General features: G+C 45.6%; 1 protein-coding gene across 3 annotated transcripts in view; it reads left to right on the forward strand.

Annotated features, from left to right (window-relative positions):
• DOCK3 (dedicator of cytokinesis 3) overlaps window positions 1-19,806 on the forward strand; it is a 694,894-nt gene that overhangs the window by 17,341 nt on the left and 657,747 nt on the right. For all 3 annotated transcript variants that reach the window (XM_033926008.1, XM_033926006.1, XM_033926007.1), the window contains exon 2: window positions 8,018-8,101. In XM_033926008.1, coding sequence (XP_033781899.1) covers window positions 8,018-8,101 — 84 coding nt within the window. The remainder of the gene's footprint in view (window positions 1-8,017; window positions 8,102-19,806) is intronic.

Below are 19,806 nucleotides of genomic sequence, written 5' to 3' on the forward strand. Positions count from 1 at the left end.
ATTGAAAAAAACAAACAAACAGTGCACAAGTAGAGAGAGACACACAGACAGTCACAGAAGGACAGGGGGCTAGAGCAGAGATGCTTGCAGGGAGAAAAAGCTAAGCAGTAATGTTACAGCTTGAGAGTGCAGACTGAGGAAGAAAGCAGAGACAGCGCTACACAGGGAAATGGAGGGAGGAAAGAGACAGAAAGAAAAATACAGACAGACATAAATTCTAGCACCCGTTAATGTAACGGGCTTAACGACTAGTTGTGTAATATGCAAATGAGCTAGAGGTGTGACCTCGCAAGGTGCAGCTAAGCTTTTTGTGCTTGCTGTGCCAACTCAGGTTACGACATCCACTGCTTATACATACTCTTGTAAATGGCCCATAAAAAATGGACACTGAAGCTGATTATCCTTCTTCATTTATTCAACTTGTCAATCTGTAGCCCAGCCAATATGCTGCTTGCATGTATGACAATTATTGATGGATTGGAAATATCTCTGAAATCTTTTCAGAACACAGTGATGCCTTAATTAACTTTTTGATCCACAATGCCTTAATCAATCCTTTCATTGACCCATTAAAAAAGATACTGTGCGGGTTTCAGAGGAATATATTTTTCTGGTTCTTGAAGCTCCAATGACAACCTCAACAGGAAGGCAATACAGCTATTCATGAACTGTGTTGTCTAATATTGACAACAAATTCAAGTCATTGTACTCAGGATAGCTATATGAGGAGTAACATTTGGAGTGATTGTGAAGCACAATTTGTCTTTGAAATTGTTACTCTTTCCTCACCATACTGTTCTTTGAGCACATTCATTTTTCATCCTAATAAAAAATTATAGTTATTAGAAAGCCGCAAATTTCCAATTCAAAGTTTCTCTCATTATTCCAGTGCCTGCCTACATCTCCAACATATTTTAACATTAAACACAGGTTGAAACCTTGGTGTACTTTCAGGCCTATTTTAAGCAATTAGGAATAGGTAAAAAAATGTGGCTTTTTCAGCAATTTTGTAGACACAAAATTGCTCTTTCAAATGGTGCAAGAAAGATTGGATGATGTACAGTTGTGATATGACATTAAATATAGATAAAAATTTGCAATCTTAATAAAGATTTATCTCGTACAAGAAAATCGCAGTGTGCCAGAAAAATTTATGGGGTAGTAACTGGCCGTAATCTCTTCCAGTTCCTAAAAACTGAGCCCTCTTGTACTTTCTGTTGAGCTATGTTGTGTCAAATATTTGCCTGTGCATTCCATGACAAACTCTTTCATCAACTTTGTGGTCCCCCAGTGATCTACCAAAGTATACACCAGTGATCTGAGTAGTATATTTGGATTTAGCATAAAAAGTTGTACTAGAAATATGACTTCTTTTAGCTTGGTCTAGCAATTATCCTTTCCACAACTGGAAGCAAAAATTGATGTTTCTTCACTTTCTTCCATGGAATGAAAAAAGTGGCTCCAATAATGAGACCACTAACTTTGGAAGAAGTTGAAATCCTGCATAGAGAATGACACGGGGACAAATTTTCCTGTCCCGTTCCAGCGGCAACTCATTTTTCCATCCGTCCCAGCATTTTCCCGTCCCGTGATTTCTTTTCCTGTCTTTGCCCCTGCACCATTCCTGCAAGCTCCATCCTCATCTGCACAAGCCTCAAACGCTTTAAAATCATAAGTGTTCGAGGCTTGTGTGGTTAAGGCAGAGCTTACAGGAATGGGGCAAGGACAGGGAAAGCGACAAAACTCATGGGGACAGGACGGGGAAATTGAGTTTCTGTGGGGATGAGGACAAATTTGTCCCCTTGTCATTGCTGCTCTAAGACTTTGCACAAATTCATTGTATGTCCTATTGTACTTCCAGTAAAAATGTAATCAACTTCTGAGATGGTCAAGTGGGGAGGCCTAGATCAGTTGACGTGCAATGGGCCCTTTTGTCGGTAAACTTAATAGTTTGTTTTTTGGTGCAAAAAAGGAAGAGCGTTTTGTACCTGCAGAGCAATTCTTAAATTATCCCAGGACAAGCAGGCAGGTATTCTCACTAGTGGGTGATGTCATCCGACAGAGCCCCGATACGGACATCTTGCAAGCATGTCTTGCTTGAAGAAACTCAGAAGTTTCGAGATGCCCGCACCGCGCATGCGCCAGTGCCTTCCCGCCCGATGTACCGGGCGCGTCTCCTCAGTTCTTTTCTTTCCGCGGAGCTGAGAAGTTCTCTTCAATTCTGCGCTGACTGAAATTTCAGTATTTTGCCTTCTTTCCCCGCGTTTTATTGTTTTATTTACTTTCTTTGACTTTTATTTCTATTTAAAAAAAAAAAAAAAAAAAAAGTTACAATTATTTCGTCCGGCGGTTCGGCCGGGCCGGCCTCGTGGCTGCGACCTAGCTCCTTCGACCTAGCAACGTCACTTTTCCGGCCTATGTCCCGGCCTATCACCGGTTTTAAAAAGTGCAGCAAGTGCCAGCGTGCGATTTCGTTGACGGACCCACACCGGCGCTGTCTTCAGTGTCTTGGTCCAGAACACGTTCCGAAATCGTGCCGGCCTTGTTCCACGCTCACAGCGCGCTCTTTTAAACGGCGCTGCTTACTTTGGGAGTCCATGTTTAAGATGGAATCTTCTAAGGAGCCATCTGCTTCGACTTCGACAGATGTTTCACCGGTCTGTTCGAAGCCTGCATCTGCGACTCATGCATCGAGCATCGTGAAGCCAGCATCGTTCACACCGGCTTCTGCATCGAGTTCAGCATCGGTTCCTGCTCCCGTCTCCTCGGTTCAGGTACCGCCTTCCACTGTTCCTCCCGTGGTCATAAAAGTGCCCAAAGCTACCAAGCAGAAGCACTCGACCACGAAGGAACGCGATGACCGTGCAGGAGGACCCCCTTTCGGTGCGGATCCCTCCATATCGGCATCGCTTAAATCCCTGCTCGAAGCTCAATTTGTTGAGCTCATGCGGACGATGGGACCGAGGCTTATCGCTAATATTCAGGGCGATACTACGGTCCCGGTCCCGAAGAGCGGTCCGCCCCCTCCTCCTCCTCCTCGTCGTTCGATTTCCCTGCTCGACGAGGGGGAGCGGCGGAGGGCGGCGAAACCCACTAGGCGGGCTTCCCTTTCTGACATGCCGCCTTTAGAGCCCATTACACCTCCACGTCACCAGGGTACTACATCGGCCCCTGATAATCGGAGTCCTGGGCATACTGCATCGCAGGAGGAGTTCTTTCGCACTCCATACCAGACTTGGGTGGCACTGCGTGAGTCGGCATCGTTGCCTCCCATGCGCTCCACTGCATCGAGTCCAATCCATTCCTTCGAGACTTCAAGGGATCGATCGATGCATCGAAGTTCACGTTCCCCATCCCGGCATCGGGAGGGGCATCGATCTCGACATTCTTCGAGACACTCCTCGCGTCATTCGGAGGTGTCTCCACAGAAGAAAATGCAGCGTATGGGATACTCATCCTCAGATTTATCCCAGCCAGAGGGACCGGAGTATGAAGAACCATCTACCTCATACTCTCCATGCCGCTCCCAGCTCTCCCTGGAACCGGAGGCTTCCACGTCTTCTAGTCCGTCTCGCCGGCCGGCCTTGGCGGACCAACTTTCCTTTTCATCCTTTCTCAGACAGATGGCGGATGACTTGGATGTGACCTTAGATACTGGGTCGAAGTACTCTAAGGAGTATCTGGACACCATGCATTTACCTCATCCTCCGGCGGAGACACTTCGGCTTCCCCTGCATAAGTTACTTGACCAGACTCTCATGCGGTGTTTGGAGACACCGTATTCCATACCTGCGGTACCTAGCAAGTTGGATGCTCGATACCGCATCGTGCACCACAAGGGGTTTGAGGGAGCTCAACTCTCTCATCAGTCCCTCCTAGTCGAGTCTTCCCTTAAACGTTCGCACCCCTCCCAAGTCTACGCTTCCGTGCCTCCTGGCAGGGAAGGGAGAACGATGGATAAGTTTGGTAGACGTATCTATCAAAATTCAATGATGGCGACTCGAGTGCTCAATTACAATTTTTTCTTCTCGTCCTATTTGGATTTTTTCTTGCCGGTACTCCGCAAGTTCACACCTTTCATCGATGCTGAGGCTCGGTTTGAGTTTGAGGAGGTGGTGGCGACCCTGTCCCAGTTGCGCCTCCAATTGATGCAATCCTCCTATGATGCTTTCGAGCTCTCGGCTCGTGCTGCGGCCTGCTCGGTCGCCATGCGTCGACTGGCTTGGCTTCGCACCATTGATATGGATCCGAATCTCCAAGACAGACTTGCAAATGTGCCTTGTGCGGGAGCGGATCTGTTCGATGAGTCTGTCGAGACTGTTACTAAAAAACTGTCAGACCACGAAAAATCTTTCCAGTCTATCATGAGGCCTAAGCCTAAACCACAACAGTCTCGTCCTTCTAGACCGCCTATAATCTACCAAAGGCGTTATCAACCAAGGCAGGCCCCTCCTGCGAGACAGCCTGCAAAGCGACAGCCGCCCCAGAAGACTCAACAAAAGCCTCAAATGCCGGCTGCTCCCAAGGCTACTCAGCCTTTTTGACTCTCCTCCAGGGAGCATAACCGATCTCGTTCTGTCTACCCCATATTTTCCCATAGGGGGTCGTCTCCATCATTTCTGTCATCGATGGGAGGCGATCACCACGGACCTCTGGGTCCTCTCCATCGTAAGAGAGGGATACTCTCTTCATTTCCAACGGGTCCCCCTGGACCATCCTCCAAGAGAGTATCCTTCCAACTCCACACAGACCGCTCTTCTTCTCCAGGAAGCTCAGGCTTTGCTCCGGCTTCGGGCCGTCGAGCCGGTACCGGTGGATCAACAAAACCAGGGATTTTACTCCCGGTACTTTCTGGTCCCGAAGAAGACGGGCGATCTGCGTCCCATTTTGGACCTTCGGGTCCTCAACAAGTTTTTGGTCAGGGAACGGTTCCGCATGCTGACCCTTGCCTCTCTTTATCCCCTCATCGAGCAGAACGATTGGTTATGCTCTCTGGACCTCAAGGAGGCCTACACTCACATCCCGATTCATCCGGCCTCCCGCAAGTTCCTCAGATTCCGGGTGGGACATCTGCATCTGCAGTATCGAGTGCTTCCCTTCGGCCTATCTTCGTCGCCCAGAGTCTTCACGAAGTGTCTGGTAGTGGTGGCCGCTGCACTCCGGAACATGGGTCTCCAGGTGTTCCCATACCTCGACGACTGGCTCATCAAGGCCCCGTCCGCTCCCAAGGTCATTTCGGCGACCTTGACTACCATTTGTTTTCTGCAGAGCTTGGGCTTCGAGATCAACTTTCCAAAGTCCCATCTTCAGCCCACCCAGTCTCTCCCCTTCATAGGGGCTGTCCTGGATACCATTCAACTTCGAGCATTCCTTCCTCCTCCACGCTTACATGCTCTCCTTCTACTCTGCCAGTCAGTGTCTTCTCGCCAATCCATCTCAGCGAGACACATGATGGTCCTTTTAGGCCACATGGCATCTACAGTTCATGTGACACCTTTTGCCAGACTACATCTCAGGATCCCTCAATGGACTCTGGCATCTCAGTGGACTCAGGTGTCCGACCCGTTATCTCGTCACATTGTGGTCACTCCTGCTCTACGGCAGTCTCTTCTCTGGTGGATGACCTCTTCGAATCTATCCAGAGGTTTGCTGTTTCATTCTCCTCCCCATCAGAAAGTTCTAACGACCGATTCATCGAACTATGCATGGGGGGCCCATCTGGATGGTCTTCGCACTCAGGGGTTCTGGACCAGTGCGGAACGACTCCATCAAATCAATCTTCTGGAGCTCAGGGCCATCTTCAATGCTCTCCAAGCTTTTCAACATCTGCTTCACGACATGGTGGTCCTTATTCGCACAGACAATCAGGTCGCCATGTATTATGTCAACAAACAAGGGGGCACGGGCTCGGCCCCTCTTTGTCAGGAAGCTCTTCGAGTCTGGGATTGGGCGGTTCGCCACAACACCTTCCTCAGAGCAGTCTACATTCAGGGGAAGGACAACGTCTTGGCAGACAAATTGAGTCGTCTACTTCAGCCTCACGAATGGACGCTCCACTCCGACCCCCTTCATCAGATCTTTGCTCAGTGGGGGACACCTCAGATAGACCTCTTTGCAGCCCCCCACAACTTCAAGCTGCCTCAATTTTGCTCCAGGATCTACACTCCTCATCGCCTAGAGGCAGATGCTTTTCTGCTGGATTGGAGCAAACGTTTCCTATATGCGTTTCCTCCTTTTCCTCTCATTCAAAAGACTCTAGTCAAATTGAGATTAGACCATGCCACCATGATTCTGATTGCTCCTCGGTGGCCCAGACAACCTTGGTTCTCCCTTCTACTTCAACTCAGCAGCAGGGAGCCAGTACTTCTTCCAGTGTTTCCTTCACTACTCACTCAACATCAAGGTTCACTACTTCATCCCAATCTGCAGTCCCTCCACCTGACAGCTTGGTTCCTTTCAACATAACTCCTCACCAGTTTTCTCAAGCAGTGAGGGAGGTCTTGGAGGCTTCCAGGAAGCCTGCTACTCGACAATGCTATTCCCAAAAATGGACTAGATTCTCTTCCTGGTGTATTTCCAATGCCACGGAACCTCAGCGAGCTTCCCTATCTTCTGTATTGGATTATCTTCTACACCTGTCCCAGTCTGGCCTCAAGTCTACCTCTATACGAGTCCACCTGAGTGCTATTGCGGCTTTCCATCAGCCTCTACAAGGGAAACCTTTGTCTGCTCATCCTGTGGTTTCCAAATTTATGAAAGGACTTTTTCATGTCAACCCTCCTCTCAAACCTCCTCCTGTGGTTTGGGATCTCAATGTTGTCCTGTCTCATCTTATGAAGCCTCCGTTTGAACCTCTCAACACGGCTCCACTCAAGTATCTCACCTGGAAGGTGGTTTTTCTAGTGGCCCTCACGTCAGCTCGTCGGGTCAGTGAGCTTCAGGCCCTAGTGGCGGATCCACCGTTCACCGTATTCCATCATGACAAGGTGGTTCTCCGTACTCATCCAAAATTCTTACCTAAAGTGGTCTCTGAATTTCACATCAACCAATCCATCGTGCTTCCGGTGTTCTTTCCAAAGCCTCATTCTCATCCTGGGGAATCTGCTTTGCACACTCTGGACTGTAAACGTGCTCTAGCTTTCTACTTGGATCGCACAAAGCCACACAGAACTGCTCCTCAACTTTTCGTCTCCTTTGATCCAAACAAGTTGGGACGACCGGTATCGAAGCGCACCATCTCCAACTGGATGGCGGCTTGTATCTCTTCCTGCTATGCCCAGGCTGGATTATCCCTTCCCTGTAAGGTCACAGCCCATAAGGTCAGAGCAATGGCAGCCTCTGTAGCCTTCCTCAGATCGACACCGATTGAGGAGATTTGTAAGGCTGCCACTTGGTCCTCGGTTCATACATTCACCTCTCATTATTGTCTGGATACTTTCTCCAGACGGGATGGACAGTTTGGCCAAACAGTGTTACAAAATTTGTTCTCTTAAGTTGCCAACTCTCCCACCATCCCATTGGGGTTAGCTTGGAGGTCACCCACTAGTGAGAATACCTGCCTGCTTGTCCTGGGATAAAGCAATGTTACTTACCGTAACAGTTGTTATCCAGGGACAGCAGGCAGCTATTCTCACGTCCCACCCACCTCCCCTGGGTTGGCTTCTCAGGCTAGCTACCTGAACTGAGGAGACGCGCCCGGTACATCGGGCGGGAAGGCACTGGCGCATGCGCGGTGCGGGCATCTCGAAACTTCTGAGTTTCTTCAAGCAAGACATGCTTGCAAGATGTCCGTATCGGGGCTCTGTCGGATGACATCACCCACTAGTGAGAATAGCTGCCTGCTGTCCCTGGATAACAACTGTTACGGTAAGTAACATTGCTTTTACTTCATTTAATGATTTCTGCTTGTATATTTAACAAATTTGCAGTTCAAGGATTGCTTACTTCTGAAATTTAGTTATGATCTTGGCTAGGCTTCCATTAACTAATTAAAATTGTATGTCATTCTTTATTCCAGTGATCTGCAGTTTCAGAGGAACTGTACCCTATGGCTTGGCATTGGAAATAGGAGAAACTGTCCATATTCTGGAAAAGCTTGAAGGTTTGTTGTATTTGCAAGTATAAGTGAGTTTGGGAAAGTAATGGTCTGTTTAGTTTGTGTTTCCAAAGCCCTGTCTTCCTAAAGGCAAGCAAGACAGTAAGGGGGGCAATTTTATAAAAAGGCTTCTAGAATTAGCCATCCAGAGGGTTCAAAGTCTAAAGCGCGCGCGGACAAAGGCGCGCTGACAACCGAGTGCGGACAACTGAGCTCAGGACTTCATTGCGCCGAAGAAAAACCGTATTTTAAAGGGCTCCGACGAGGGGTGTTGGTGGGGAAACCCCCCCCCCCCCCCACTTTACTTAATAGAGATCGCGCTGGCGTTGTGGGGGGTTTGGGGGGTTATAACCCCCCTCATTATACTGGAAACTTAACTTTTTCCCTGTTTTTTAGGGAAAAAGTTAAGTTTTCAGTATAATGTGGGGGGTTACACCCCCCACACCCCCAACATGGCAGCGTGAGGCAGTGCAATCCCTATTAAGTAGAGTGGGGGGGGGGTTCCCCCCCCCCCCCCCCCCGTCAGAGCCCTTTAGAATACGGGTTTTCTTCGGCACAATTAAGCCCTGCACTCAGTTGTCCACACTCGGTTGTTGGCGTGCCTTTGTCCTCGCGCGCTTTTGACCCATCACCCATCTAGAGTGAGGTGGTATGAGCCTATTCTGTAAAGGAATGTAAGCATCTACTTTTGTTTTAGAGCAGTGTCTCAAACTGTGTGCTGCGGCACAGTGGTGTGTCATGAAGAGTTTCTGGGTGTGCCACAAGAGATTCTAGAAGTTTACTTTTTTTAAAATTTCCCTTCATAAGTATACACTGGAATACATATATATGTCGCATATGCAAGAGTCTGTCAATGTTATGAGCGACTGTGTGCTTAAGGATTCAACCGCTCAGATAAGCTTCATTCTTTGATGTGATTGGTTCTTGAAAACTAATGGCAAGTAATTTTTTTTTTTTTTCAAATTTTTTTGTGCAGTAGTTATCCTAACTTGAGCAACAAAGGCTTTGTTACCGTTTGGCTCTTCTTATCTTTGCAAACATGGATTTTCCGCTCTGACAGAAATTAAATTAAAAAAGAGAAGTGGAGATGGTGGATGATGAAATGCGTATTTGCTTGTCGACTATCAAGCCACATTTTGAGTTAGTTCGCATTCAAAGACAAGCTCATCCATCACATTGATTAGGAATTCTATTCTGTCTACTTTAGTTTCACTGATATTACAATTACCCATAAATAACTCTCATTTAATTTTTTATTGGTTTTGCAATTTTATAATTTCAGTTATAATGTGCCTTGAAAAACATTTGCTCTGTTTAGTATGCCAGAGTTAAAAAAAGAAGTTTGTGAGACTGTTTTAGAGAAAGCTAATGTAACAGGTATTAATGCACCTAACACAAAAGCGTGAACACTTATGCCAATCATAGTGCTAGTGTAAGTATGAACACAAGTCTGTAGGTACAATTGCAATATTCTGTAAGGTATGCATATAAATAGGAGTCTTACCTATGTCCCACTAACACTTATTCTCTCCTTGCTCATAAGTGCTATTAAATTAAACAGGTATTTGCTGGCATACATAAGTGCAGACATTTGTGCCTATATGCTAGTCTTCTAAACATTAAATGTTAATGCCTGTGTTATAGAATTGTCCTCCATATCCTTATTCATGGCTGATGTTTGGTACTTTTGATAGATTGTGAGCCACCGGGACAGATAAGCAAAAATGCTTTATGCCTGAATGTAAACTGCTTAGACAACCTCCATTGATGGGTGAGCTCAGAACAGGTTACAGTTTACAATCATAGTTTTACAATACATAGTTACATTCTTAACGTTACAACATAACATTAAATAAATTATTCTCTAGAGGAATCTTGGTTGGATAGGGTCATTTAATAAATAACTAATAATAATGTTACTGAGAGAGCCCAATGTGGGAAAACCCTACTCCGGCTTAGAATTTCGAGAAGCTTTTGAGCCGATTCACCACTCGTGTACCTGTTTATGGCTGTGTGGGACCACCTCAGTGCTTTGTTTATACAGAACTGATGGACTTATTTTGCATCATGCTTGCCTCAGCATTGTAATAGAGTTTAATCAAAGTTATTTTTGCTCAGTGTAAGCCCTACTGCTGTTTTGTGATTTTATTTTTCCAGGATTTCTTACATAGGTTTTACCAACTGTTTTTACATTATTTCTATTGTTGTTATTGGATTGTTTTGTTATTATTTGTCTATTTTTATAATTTGATTTTGCTGTGGCTTTATTTACATTTGACATGTATAAAAAGATCTTCAGCAGCTTGAAGAGCACAGGACCATATCCATAATGGATACTCACAGTTGGTGAAGAACTTAAGTGCACGACAGAAGAGCGGGACTTTGGTGTGATTGTATGTGGTGATCTTAAGGTGGATTCACACAAGGTTAACCTATATAAATTGGATGCTAAACTGAAGGAAGAATCTCAGAATTGCCACTCCATAATAATATTATCAAATAAGGAATTGTGGCAGGAGTGTCTTTCATCGATTCACCTTCAGATTATATAGCTTATTTACAAGCCTAACTCCTAACTTTTACTTCTCTGAGTCTTATTGTTTATAATATCCCTTTTTTAATGATATTGTTTAAATTTTTCTTTTCTTTTTTATCTCTTTTTTTTTTTTTTTTTTTTTTTTTTACTTTGTTTGATATGAGACTAACTCAGCACACTTTTGCATGCCTTAGCCAGCAATATTCGGTATATAGGCATCAACTACATTACAGTTCTCTATTGAGAGCAAACACAACGTTAACAGGCCGTGTTTCGATAAAATCTTTATCAAGAGGAGGAACAGAGCGGGTGGCGAGTCCATACCGGAACTACCAGCAGCATGATGGAAGAAAGCGGAAGTCCGCTTCCGGTATGGACTTGCCACCCGCTCTGTTCCTCCTCTTGATAAAGATTTTATCGAAACACGGCCTGTGTTGAAGAAGGGCTAGGAACTTTGTTGTCGTCCAGACCCTGGCTTGTGTCTGGCCGAATGTGGAACGTCTCTGATACCAATTTTACAGCATTTCTCTACATTTGAGTTGATTTCTCTATATCTCTGGAATGAATTGGAATGACTTTGCACATGATATTGCACAACTTTGAAGCTATCACTATACATCAGCACTTTAACTTTCGAGTGGATTTGAACTATGTCACGCTTTATGAACTGATTGATTCAAGGATGGTCGGGTTGCTCTTCTATTAAGTTCTTTGGACCTTTCAGTTAAGTATTTGCTCACCTTCACGATGTGTGGTCTCTTTTGAGCCCCAGATAGAGCATACCCTGTAATACCATTGTTTTATTTATCCTGTCTATTCTCTATTTGCTATTTATATACTCATATTTATATTGTATCTGTATTTGATGTTGTTTATGTCTGTCTTATCTTATTATGTGTTTTAAATGTTTTGAAATTTTAAAATGTATTAAGAATTTAATAAAGATGTTTCATATATGAAAAAAATGATAATTACTGGTTATGTACAAATATATTTTATTAATTTCAACTGTAAACAAACAAATACAAGTAGCAGAGTCATCCACTTGAACAAAACTTCAACCCCATCCCCCCCCTTTCCCCCATCCCACCCCAGGAGTCCAGTGCCATATCAATAACTGAAAGTCAAACTTAGAGATTCAACAGTCTGCTACGGGCATGAGGGGTAAGATCCAGCCAAAAACATTCCCAGGTCTGACAGAATTTACGGCCCAGACCACGGTCCAGGTCTTCCACCAGTCTCCGCTCCAGCGTAGCATGTATGATCATCAAGGATCTCCATTGGGCATAAGTAGGGGGATCCCGGGACAGCCAGTTAGTGAGTATTGCTTTCTTCCCCATCAGGAGCACTCTGGTTACGAAGGCTGACATCCCCTTAGGTTTAGGCGTGGCTATGTTGTAATAGCCGAATAATGCTCTCGGCTGCGGGGGCCAACGCCTTCCCCAAAGTAATGTAATATAGTGTCCTAAATGTCTCCAAAACTGTAGGATTTTGGGGCAAGTACAAAGCATATGACCCAAAGAAGCGTGAGCCTGATCGCATTTCGGGCAAGAATGAGATGCAGTAATTCCCATTCGGGCTGCGCGTTCCGGGGAAATGTATAGTCTCAATACAATCTTCAATTGTAGTTCCCAATGAGTAGAATTAGGAGACACCTTCTGAATATGCTTCAGTACCCGCTGTAGCTGCTGTGCCGTTAAAGTGCATTGTAAATCCTCTGCCCAAGAGGCCGCTAATATGTCCAAGTTTGGGCCAGTTTGACAGTCCTGGATTCCCACAATGTGAAATCGAAGCGGAATCCTCTGTTGTGCAGAAAGACTGAAGAGTTCAGAAAGGGTATCCCGGGTGTCCTCAGTGAGATGATCCACTGGTAGAGATTGAGCATAATGTCGGATCTGATAACAGGCAAAACGATCAATGTCCGGTAAATCGAATGTCTGACTTAATTCCGAAAAAGTTGCCATTCTCTCCTCCAAAAACAAGTGAAAGAGATATTGTAATCCATGCGTACTCCATCTTTGGAAGGAAGTATTCTGTATTCCAGGCTGAAAGGCACCATTGGCCTGAATGGGCAAATACAAAGAAACCCCAGAGGACAACTTAGCAGATTTACATACCCACTTCCAGGTTCGCCGAGCCGGGGCAAATATAGGGTATTGTGATACCAAGGGACGTATCTGCGGATCCGCACATGTAAAAAATAGCTGACATGAAATGGAGCCAACAAAGATAACTCCAGTGGCGTGGCAGTAAAATCAGATGTTCCCCTAAACCAATCATTAATATGTCTCATCTGGCAAGCCATAGCCTACCAACGAACATTTAATAAACCGTATTCCCCCCTATCTCTGGGCAAACACATCCTAAGATATTGCATACGGGGTCGTTTACCTCCCCAGAGGAAGCATTGTAAACCTTTGGTTAAACGTATATTATGGTATAAGATAAGAGCAGAGGTAGCATCTGGAAGCGATATAACCATTTGGGAAAGAGTACCATATTGAAAAGGGCTACCCGTCCCGCTACTGATAAGGGGAAATTGGACCAGTTTTGTAAGTGTTGTAAGGTGTCTTGCATCAGTGGTAAAATATTACTGTTGTAAAGAGTCTCTAGGAATCCAAATTCCCAAATAACGAATCGATGTCGTCGCCCATGTAAAGGGAAATTGTCCCACCCATGTCTGCTGCAGAGCCACCGGACTAGCTAAAGCTATGGATTTTTGATAATTCAAAGTAAAGCCCGAATAAAATCGGAATTCATGTAACGCCTGCAGAAGATGTGTAATGGAATGATTAGGGTTGGTGAGTGTAAATAATAAATCGTCCGCAAAGGCTAACGCTTTTATAGAGTGGTCCCCAAAGTCCACTCCTACAATGTCAGGGTCCTGAGACACAGTGCGAAGGAATGGTTCCAAGTACAACAAGAATAAGAGGGGAGACAAAGGGCATCCCTGTCGGGTACCTCTTTCAATGAGAATAGGATCTGTAATAATCTCATTAACAAGCAGTCTCGCCCTCAGTGTCGAGTATAATGTGCGCACTGCAGTAGCATACCAACCAGTCATTCCCATAAAGTCCAATATCTCAAATAAAAAAGTCCAATTGACTTGGTCAAAAGCTTGGGCGGTATCTAAACTAAGCAACAGCATTGGGGTATTGTTAGATTGTATATGAGCCAACGATAATAGGGCCTTGTGAACATTATGCACCGCCTGTCTACCTTTTACAAAACCCACCTGTGTCGAGGCGATAAGGTTTGGGATAAGAGTTGCTAGTCTATCAGCCAATATTTTAGATAAAATTTTAATATCCACATTTAAAAGAGAAATAGGACGATAGGACTCGGGAGCAGTGCTCTCCTTGCCAGGCTTCAATATCAAAGTAATTAAGGCCTCATTTTCTTCTATGGGAAAGTGTTCATCCTGTATTGCCTGAGAATAATAATTCCGTTAAAAGGGCCCAAGCTGCACTGATAAGAGCTTATAGAATTCTGCCGTGAAGCCATCCGGCCCTGGGGAAGAAAAATTTTGTTGGTGTTGAATTGCCTTTTGTAATTCTTTAGGGGTAATGGCCGCATTAAGAAATTCTACATCTAGGTCAGAATCTACTAAGTAATCCCTCATAAGAGGTTCAGCTCCCGAGTCCTGGCGACCGTATATCTGCTGAAAATGAGCATGAAAAATCCGAGCTATGTGAGTAGTGGAATGCTGCAAACAACCTGTATCGTCCTTCAATCCCAATACATAACGATGTCCCCGGGCCTGTGCTGTCAACCGTGCAGGTAACTTCCCTGCGCGATTGCCATAACAATGGTAGCGATACTTTTGATACAGAAGCATTTTGATAGTGCGCTTGTGAATATATGAATTAAGGGTCGTTTCCACTGAAATTAAGTGTTCCCTAGAAGTTCGTGTCGGGTGTTGTGTATAGTGGCGTTTGGCGTTTGCCAATTCTTTTTCCAACCTAATGATGTCCCGGGACAGACGTCGGTTTCGAACTATAACATAGGCTATACAGTCTCCTTGGAGCACCACCTTTGCAGTGCTCCAAAACAGCATCGGATTATTACAATGCTGTCCATTAATTTCAAGGAATTCTTCCCATTTAGATGTTAAATATGTTTTGAAGTGCTCATCGGAAAATAAGTAACTAGGAAAACGCCAGCGTACTGGTCCCCGTATACCAAAGCCCACATTCACATCAAGCCAAATCATAGCATGGTCTGAGATTACGGCCGGGCCTATTACCACAGCATCCACATTCAGAAACGCCCTACTCGTGGTAAGAATGCAATCTATTCTGGATTGTGTATTCTGCGCTCTGGAGCGATGGATATAGTCCCTTTCCGTGAGATGTAGAAGTCTCCAAGGATCTACTAGCACAAAGATAAGGAATACCTCTAGTTTGGGACACGTTTGTAGTATGTATCGATGTAGAACGGTCACAATTCGGGTCCATGACTTGATTAAAATCTCCTACTAAATAGACTGGGTCTGTAACTCACTCTAAGAGTAAAGCTGTAATGCCCTCAAAGAAAGCATGATCATAGGTATTAGGAGCATATATATTCAACAGCACATATCTGCCCTGAAGATCAGTTTCAACCACTCTGGCCATATAGAGCAAAGTCTTAACGGATTAAGATCGCTACACCCACCCGCTTTTGTGGGGAAGAGGCTGCATATACTGCATCCACCCAGGACCTTCTCAATTTCCTATGTTCTACCTCCGTCAGGCGGGTTTCCTGTAAACAAGCTATATCAACTTTATGCCGTTTTAGCTGTGTTAAAAATTTTGTTCTCTTAATAGGGGAAGTAATGCCAGACACATTCCAAGACACTATTCGCAAATTGTTAGCTATTATCTATGATAAAGGAGGACATGGGCAGATTGTCAACAGTGTGAAGAAATGCATCACCCCGGGTTCCCAGCCTCACCCGGGGCAGCAGTGTGATACTCAGGACCCGTCTAAGTACCTTCAATACAATATGCAGTACATCTGGCAAGAATCCCACAGCAGCTTCTGGACCCTTACTCACCTGTATCCAAAAAATATGTACATACATCCACAATAGCAGAGGACTCCCCCCCAATCCAACCCAGCCCACCCCACCTTCCCACCCCCTCTCCCATGGTTGTTCCAGTCACAACTACAGGTCCACCCCGAGGCGGACCTAAAGATGTGAGAGATCACTAAAGAATGCCACTCCAGGCCCCGAGGCACCCTCAAACCAAAAGTAGTATATCCATGGTGTGAGCCTAGAGAAATCTTATATGAAACAGCAAATCAACATTGTACCATCCCAATATCAGTACTAACATATCATGTAACTTCAAACAGAACCAGTCCATGCCTGCATAGTATAGTATGATTAAATGAGAGATCCGAGCCCCCAAGATGTGAGGGCTGAAGACTCCCAGTAACCTCGGAGCCAAAGTTCAGCAATCAGAAAAAGGTATGTGCTCCCGCATACTGATCATTTAGTCAAGTAAGCTCCGACTGGGGGAGCACATTAGTGTTCATATAAGTGGCTGCCTCCGCAGCTGCATCAAAAACATGCCATTGTCCCTGATGATATATACGAAATATGACTGGGTATAAGAAAAGAAAGCGTATTTTTTTTTTCAGCCAAGGAGGAACAAAGCGGGTAAAATAGCTTCCGTCGCTCGGTCAGAGCCACTGAGTAATCCTGAAAAATGCGCACCTCAGAATCCTCAAATTTAAAGGTCTCTCGAAGTTGTTTATATTTGCGCAGTATTTCAACTTTATGATTATAATTCAAAAGTTTGGCTATAACCATTCGCGGTCGCACCTCCTGGGCCTGTTCCCTGCCCAGCCGATGCGCCATCTCCGGATCAGACCTTCGGTCCATCAAGTCCGGTTAATGTAGCTGGATTTAAAAAAGGTTTGGACAAGTTCCCTGGAGGAAATTTCATAATCTGCTGTTGAGACGGACATGGAGGAAACTACTTCTTGCCCTGGATTGGTAGCATGGAATGCTGCTACTATTTGGGTTTTTGCCAGGTACTTGTGACTTGGATTGGCCTCCATGATGACCATTGGTCTGACCCAGTAAGGCTAATCTTATGTTCTTATGTAAAATATTGCGATTTTGGTGCGAATTTCACAGTGGCAGCCATCTTGGATTTTTAGTGATCTTTTTTTCAAAAGCTCCCTTCCTCTCCAAAACTGCAATTTTTGCCTCAAATCTTGTTGGTATGGAGTTCTTAGGCTCTCTTAATGTGAATTCTTGCCAGGATGTAGCAAATTAAGCGCTCCAGGAGCGTTCTTGTGCTAATGCAATTTCCTGGTTATTCCAGGCTTGTTCTTACTATAAGCACTAAGTAAAAACATTGAAAAACTAGTATATCTAAAAGTTATATTTTATGCTCTTAGAATAGTAGTCTGTGGTTAATCTAAAATACTTCTTGCACAAAATCTCATTCCATTTAGGAAATATTAAACAATAATAAAGCATCTGCATTAAAGAGCTTTTACAGTAGATGAATGCAGTGACAGTATACTTGGAAGAACTAATTTAATATTCTAGTGGGTTATCTACTGTTTTGAGGGCATTAACCAGAGGGAATATCTTGCTTGGAAAAAGAAAAATTGATCTCCTCTAAAAATATTTGTTCTCATTATTAATGGAACTGTCTCAAACAGTTATTTATGGAAAATTGAAATATACTCAAATATAAACCGACCTGAGTATAAACCAAGGTAACTGTTTTTCCCCCCAAATAGGAGGAATAAAGATTGACTCATATATAAACCAGGTGGGTTAATATTCAAGTGCAGTGCCTTGCCTTTTCTTGCCCTGCCCTGCCAGGCTCTACACCCTGTTCCTCCCTCACTCGCTGCTCTGCCAGGCTCTGCATCCAGCCCCCTCACTCGATTCCTCCCCTGCCCTGTCAGTCCTCACCCAGCCCCACTCCTTCCCTGCCAGATTCTGTACCCTGTTCCCCTCCCCTCCCTCTTGTTGACTTGCAGGCCTCCACCGGGCCTGCCTTGAGACCTGGTGGTCCAGCGGTGGCTGAGATAGGAGGGATCCCTCCTACCTCCTATCCCAGCTGATTCTAAGAATTTTTAACTCCTTCCCGCCTCCCACCACATACCTTTAGTATTCCTGGTGGTCCAGCAATGAATCACGGTAGGAGTGACCTTCCTTTGCTCCTGCCCGTGCAGAGCTGCTAGCCGATTGGCTGCCATGAGTTCTCGTGGTCCCATGAGAGCTTGCGGCAGCCAATCACCTAGCGGCTCTGTGCGGGCAAGAGCGAAGGAAGGTTGCTCTTGCTGCAGTTCACTGCTGGACCACCGGGGATACAAAATATACACGGGATGGCAGGAGGGAAATAAAAATTCTTAGAATTGTCTGGGACAGGAATCCCTCCCACCTCCTGTAAGCCACTGCTGGACCACCAGGTCTCAAGGCAGGCCCGGCAGAAGCCTTCAACGGATTCGGGAGGGGGAGGGGTAGGGGGTGGGTTAACACTGACCTGAATATAAACTGAGACCCCCATTTTTGGGCCATTTTTTTTACCCCAAAATCTTTGTTTATATTCAAGTATACGAATATATGATAGTTAAAGCTAAAACTCTTTAGATTTAGGAAGATAAAATAAGATATTAAACAGAGAGAGGTTAGACTACTGTATTACTATTTATCCCAGGACAAGCAGGCAGCATATTCTTGACTGATGGGTGACGGCACCGACGGAGCCCCGGTACGGACAATTTTAGAGTGATTGCACTCTAAGAACTTGGAAAGTTCTAGCAGGCCGCACCGCGCACGCGCGAGTGCCTTCCCGCCCGACGGAGGCGCACGGTCCCCAGTTTCTTAGTTTCCGCGGAGCTAAGAAGATGCACTTTTCAACGGCTGTTGAAAACTTTTTTCTCTTTCGCCTTCCCGCTTGCGTAAACTCGTTGGGAAATATTGTTTCTCTCATTTTATTTTATTTTCTTTGTTAAAAAAACAAAAACAAAACAACTTAATTTGTTTTTCTTTAATTTTTTCGGTTTCGCCCCAGCGGGGCCTGTTGCCACCATCGAGGCCTCGACCTTCGATTTGGCTGAAGCCGTTTTTACCTTCATGCACCCCTCAACCCGGGTTTAAGAAGTGCCAGCGGTGCGCTCGACCAATTTCACTCACAGACTCGCACAACTGGTGTCTACAGTGTCTTGGTCCTGACCATCTAGCGTCCACCTGCACCCGCTGTGCCACTCTTAAAAAGAGAACTTTAAAAAATCGCCAAATCCAACAGCGATTATTATTTGGTACCGAGATGTTGGATTTAGCGGCACCGGTTCCGGCTTCGGCCCCGACGCAGTCGGCACCTACTTCATCGACACCGCGCGATACCGCGCCGGCGTCGCATCCCTCAGGTAAGCCAGCTAAGAAGCCTTCCCCGCTGGAGCGCCCTCCGGTCTCAGTGGCAGCGAGCCCAATCCTGCCGACCTCGAGACGCCCACGGAAGCGCTCCGCTCTGATTGAGGTTAGCCCCTTGACATCGGGTTTCTCTTTGGAGTGTAGAGCAGCACCCAAGGTACCGCAGAAGATAAAAGCGGTACCGGTGCCTTCACTGGACGAGCGCATTGCCGCCGTCCTGCAGGTCCAGCTCAAAGAACAACTCCAACAGCTGCTCCCTGCTCTTTTGACACCGAGCCTTCCAGTCCCGGTCCGGTTTGAGCCGCCGGTACCGGCAGTGGAGCAGCCTCCTTTATCGGCATCCACCTTGTCGGTACCGATGCATACCACTTCCTCGGTATCAATGCCGGTCTTAGCGCCGGAACCGAGATCCTTACACCAGGCTGTTCAAACCTCGGCGCCGACATAGCCTATAACATCTCCCAGTACCGTTTCACAGAGGTCTGGTAAGTCGATGCATAAAACTCGACACCTAGAACCCTCCACACCGGACTCCCGGGACCGCAGTTTTCAGGTGAGGGACCCTGATCTGTGGGGTGATTCGGAGGACCCTCTCCTCTCAGAGGGAGAGTGTTCATCAGGGGAAGAGGATCCTTCTGGTTTAGATCCCTCCTCTAAACATGATTCAACTTTTACCTCTTTTCTCAAAGAGATGTGTGACTCTCTCTCTATTCCCTTGGAGGCTGAATCCAAAAAATCCAAGGCATTTCTAGATGCTCTGGACTTTGACCAGCCTCCAAGGGAATT

The sequence above is a fragment of the Geotrypetes seraphini genome, chromosome 17, assembly GCF_902459505.1.
Source record: "Geotrypetes seraphini chromosome 17, aGeoSer1.1, whole genome shotgun sequence".
NCBI lineage: Eukaryota > Metazoa > Chordata > Amphibia > Gymnophiona > Dermophiidae > Geotrypetes > Geotrypetes seraphini.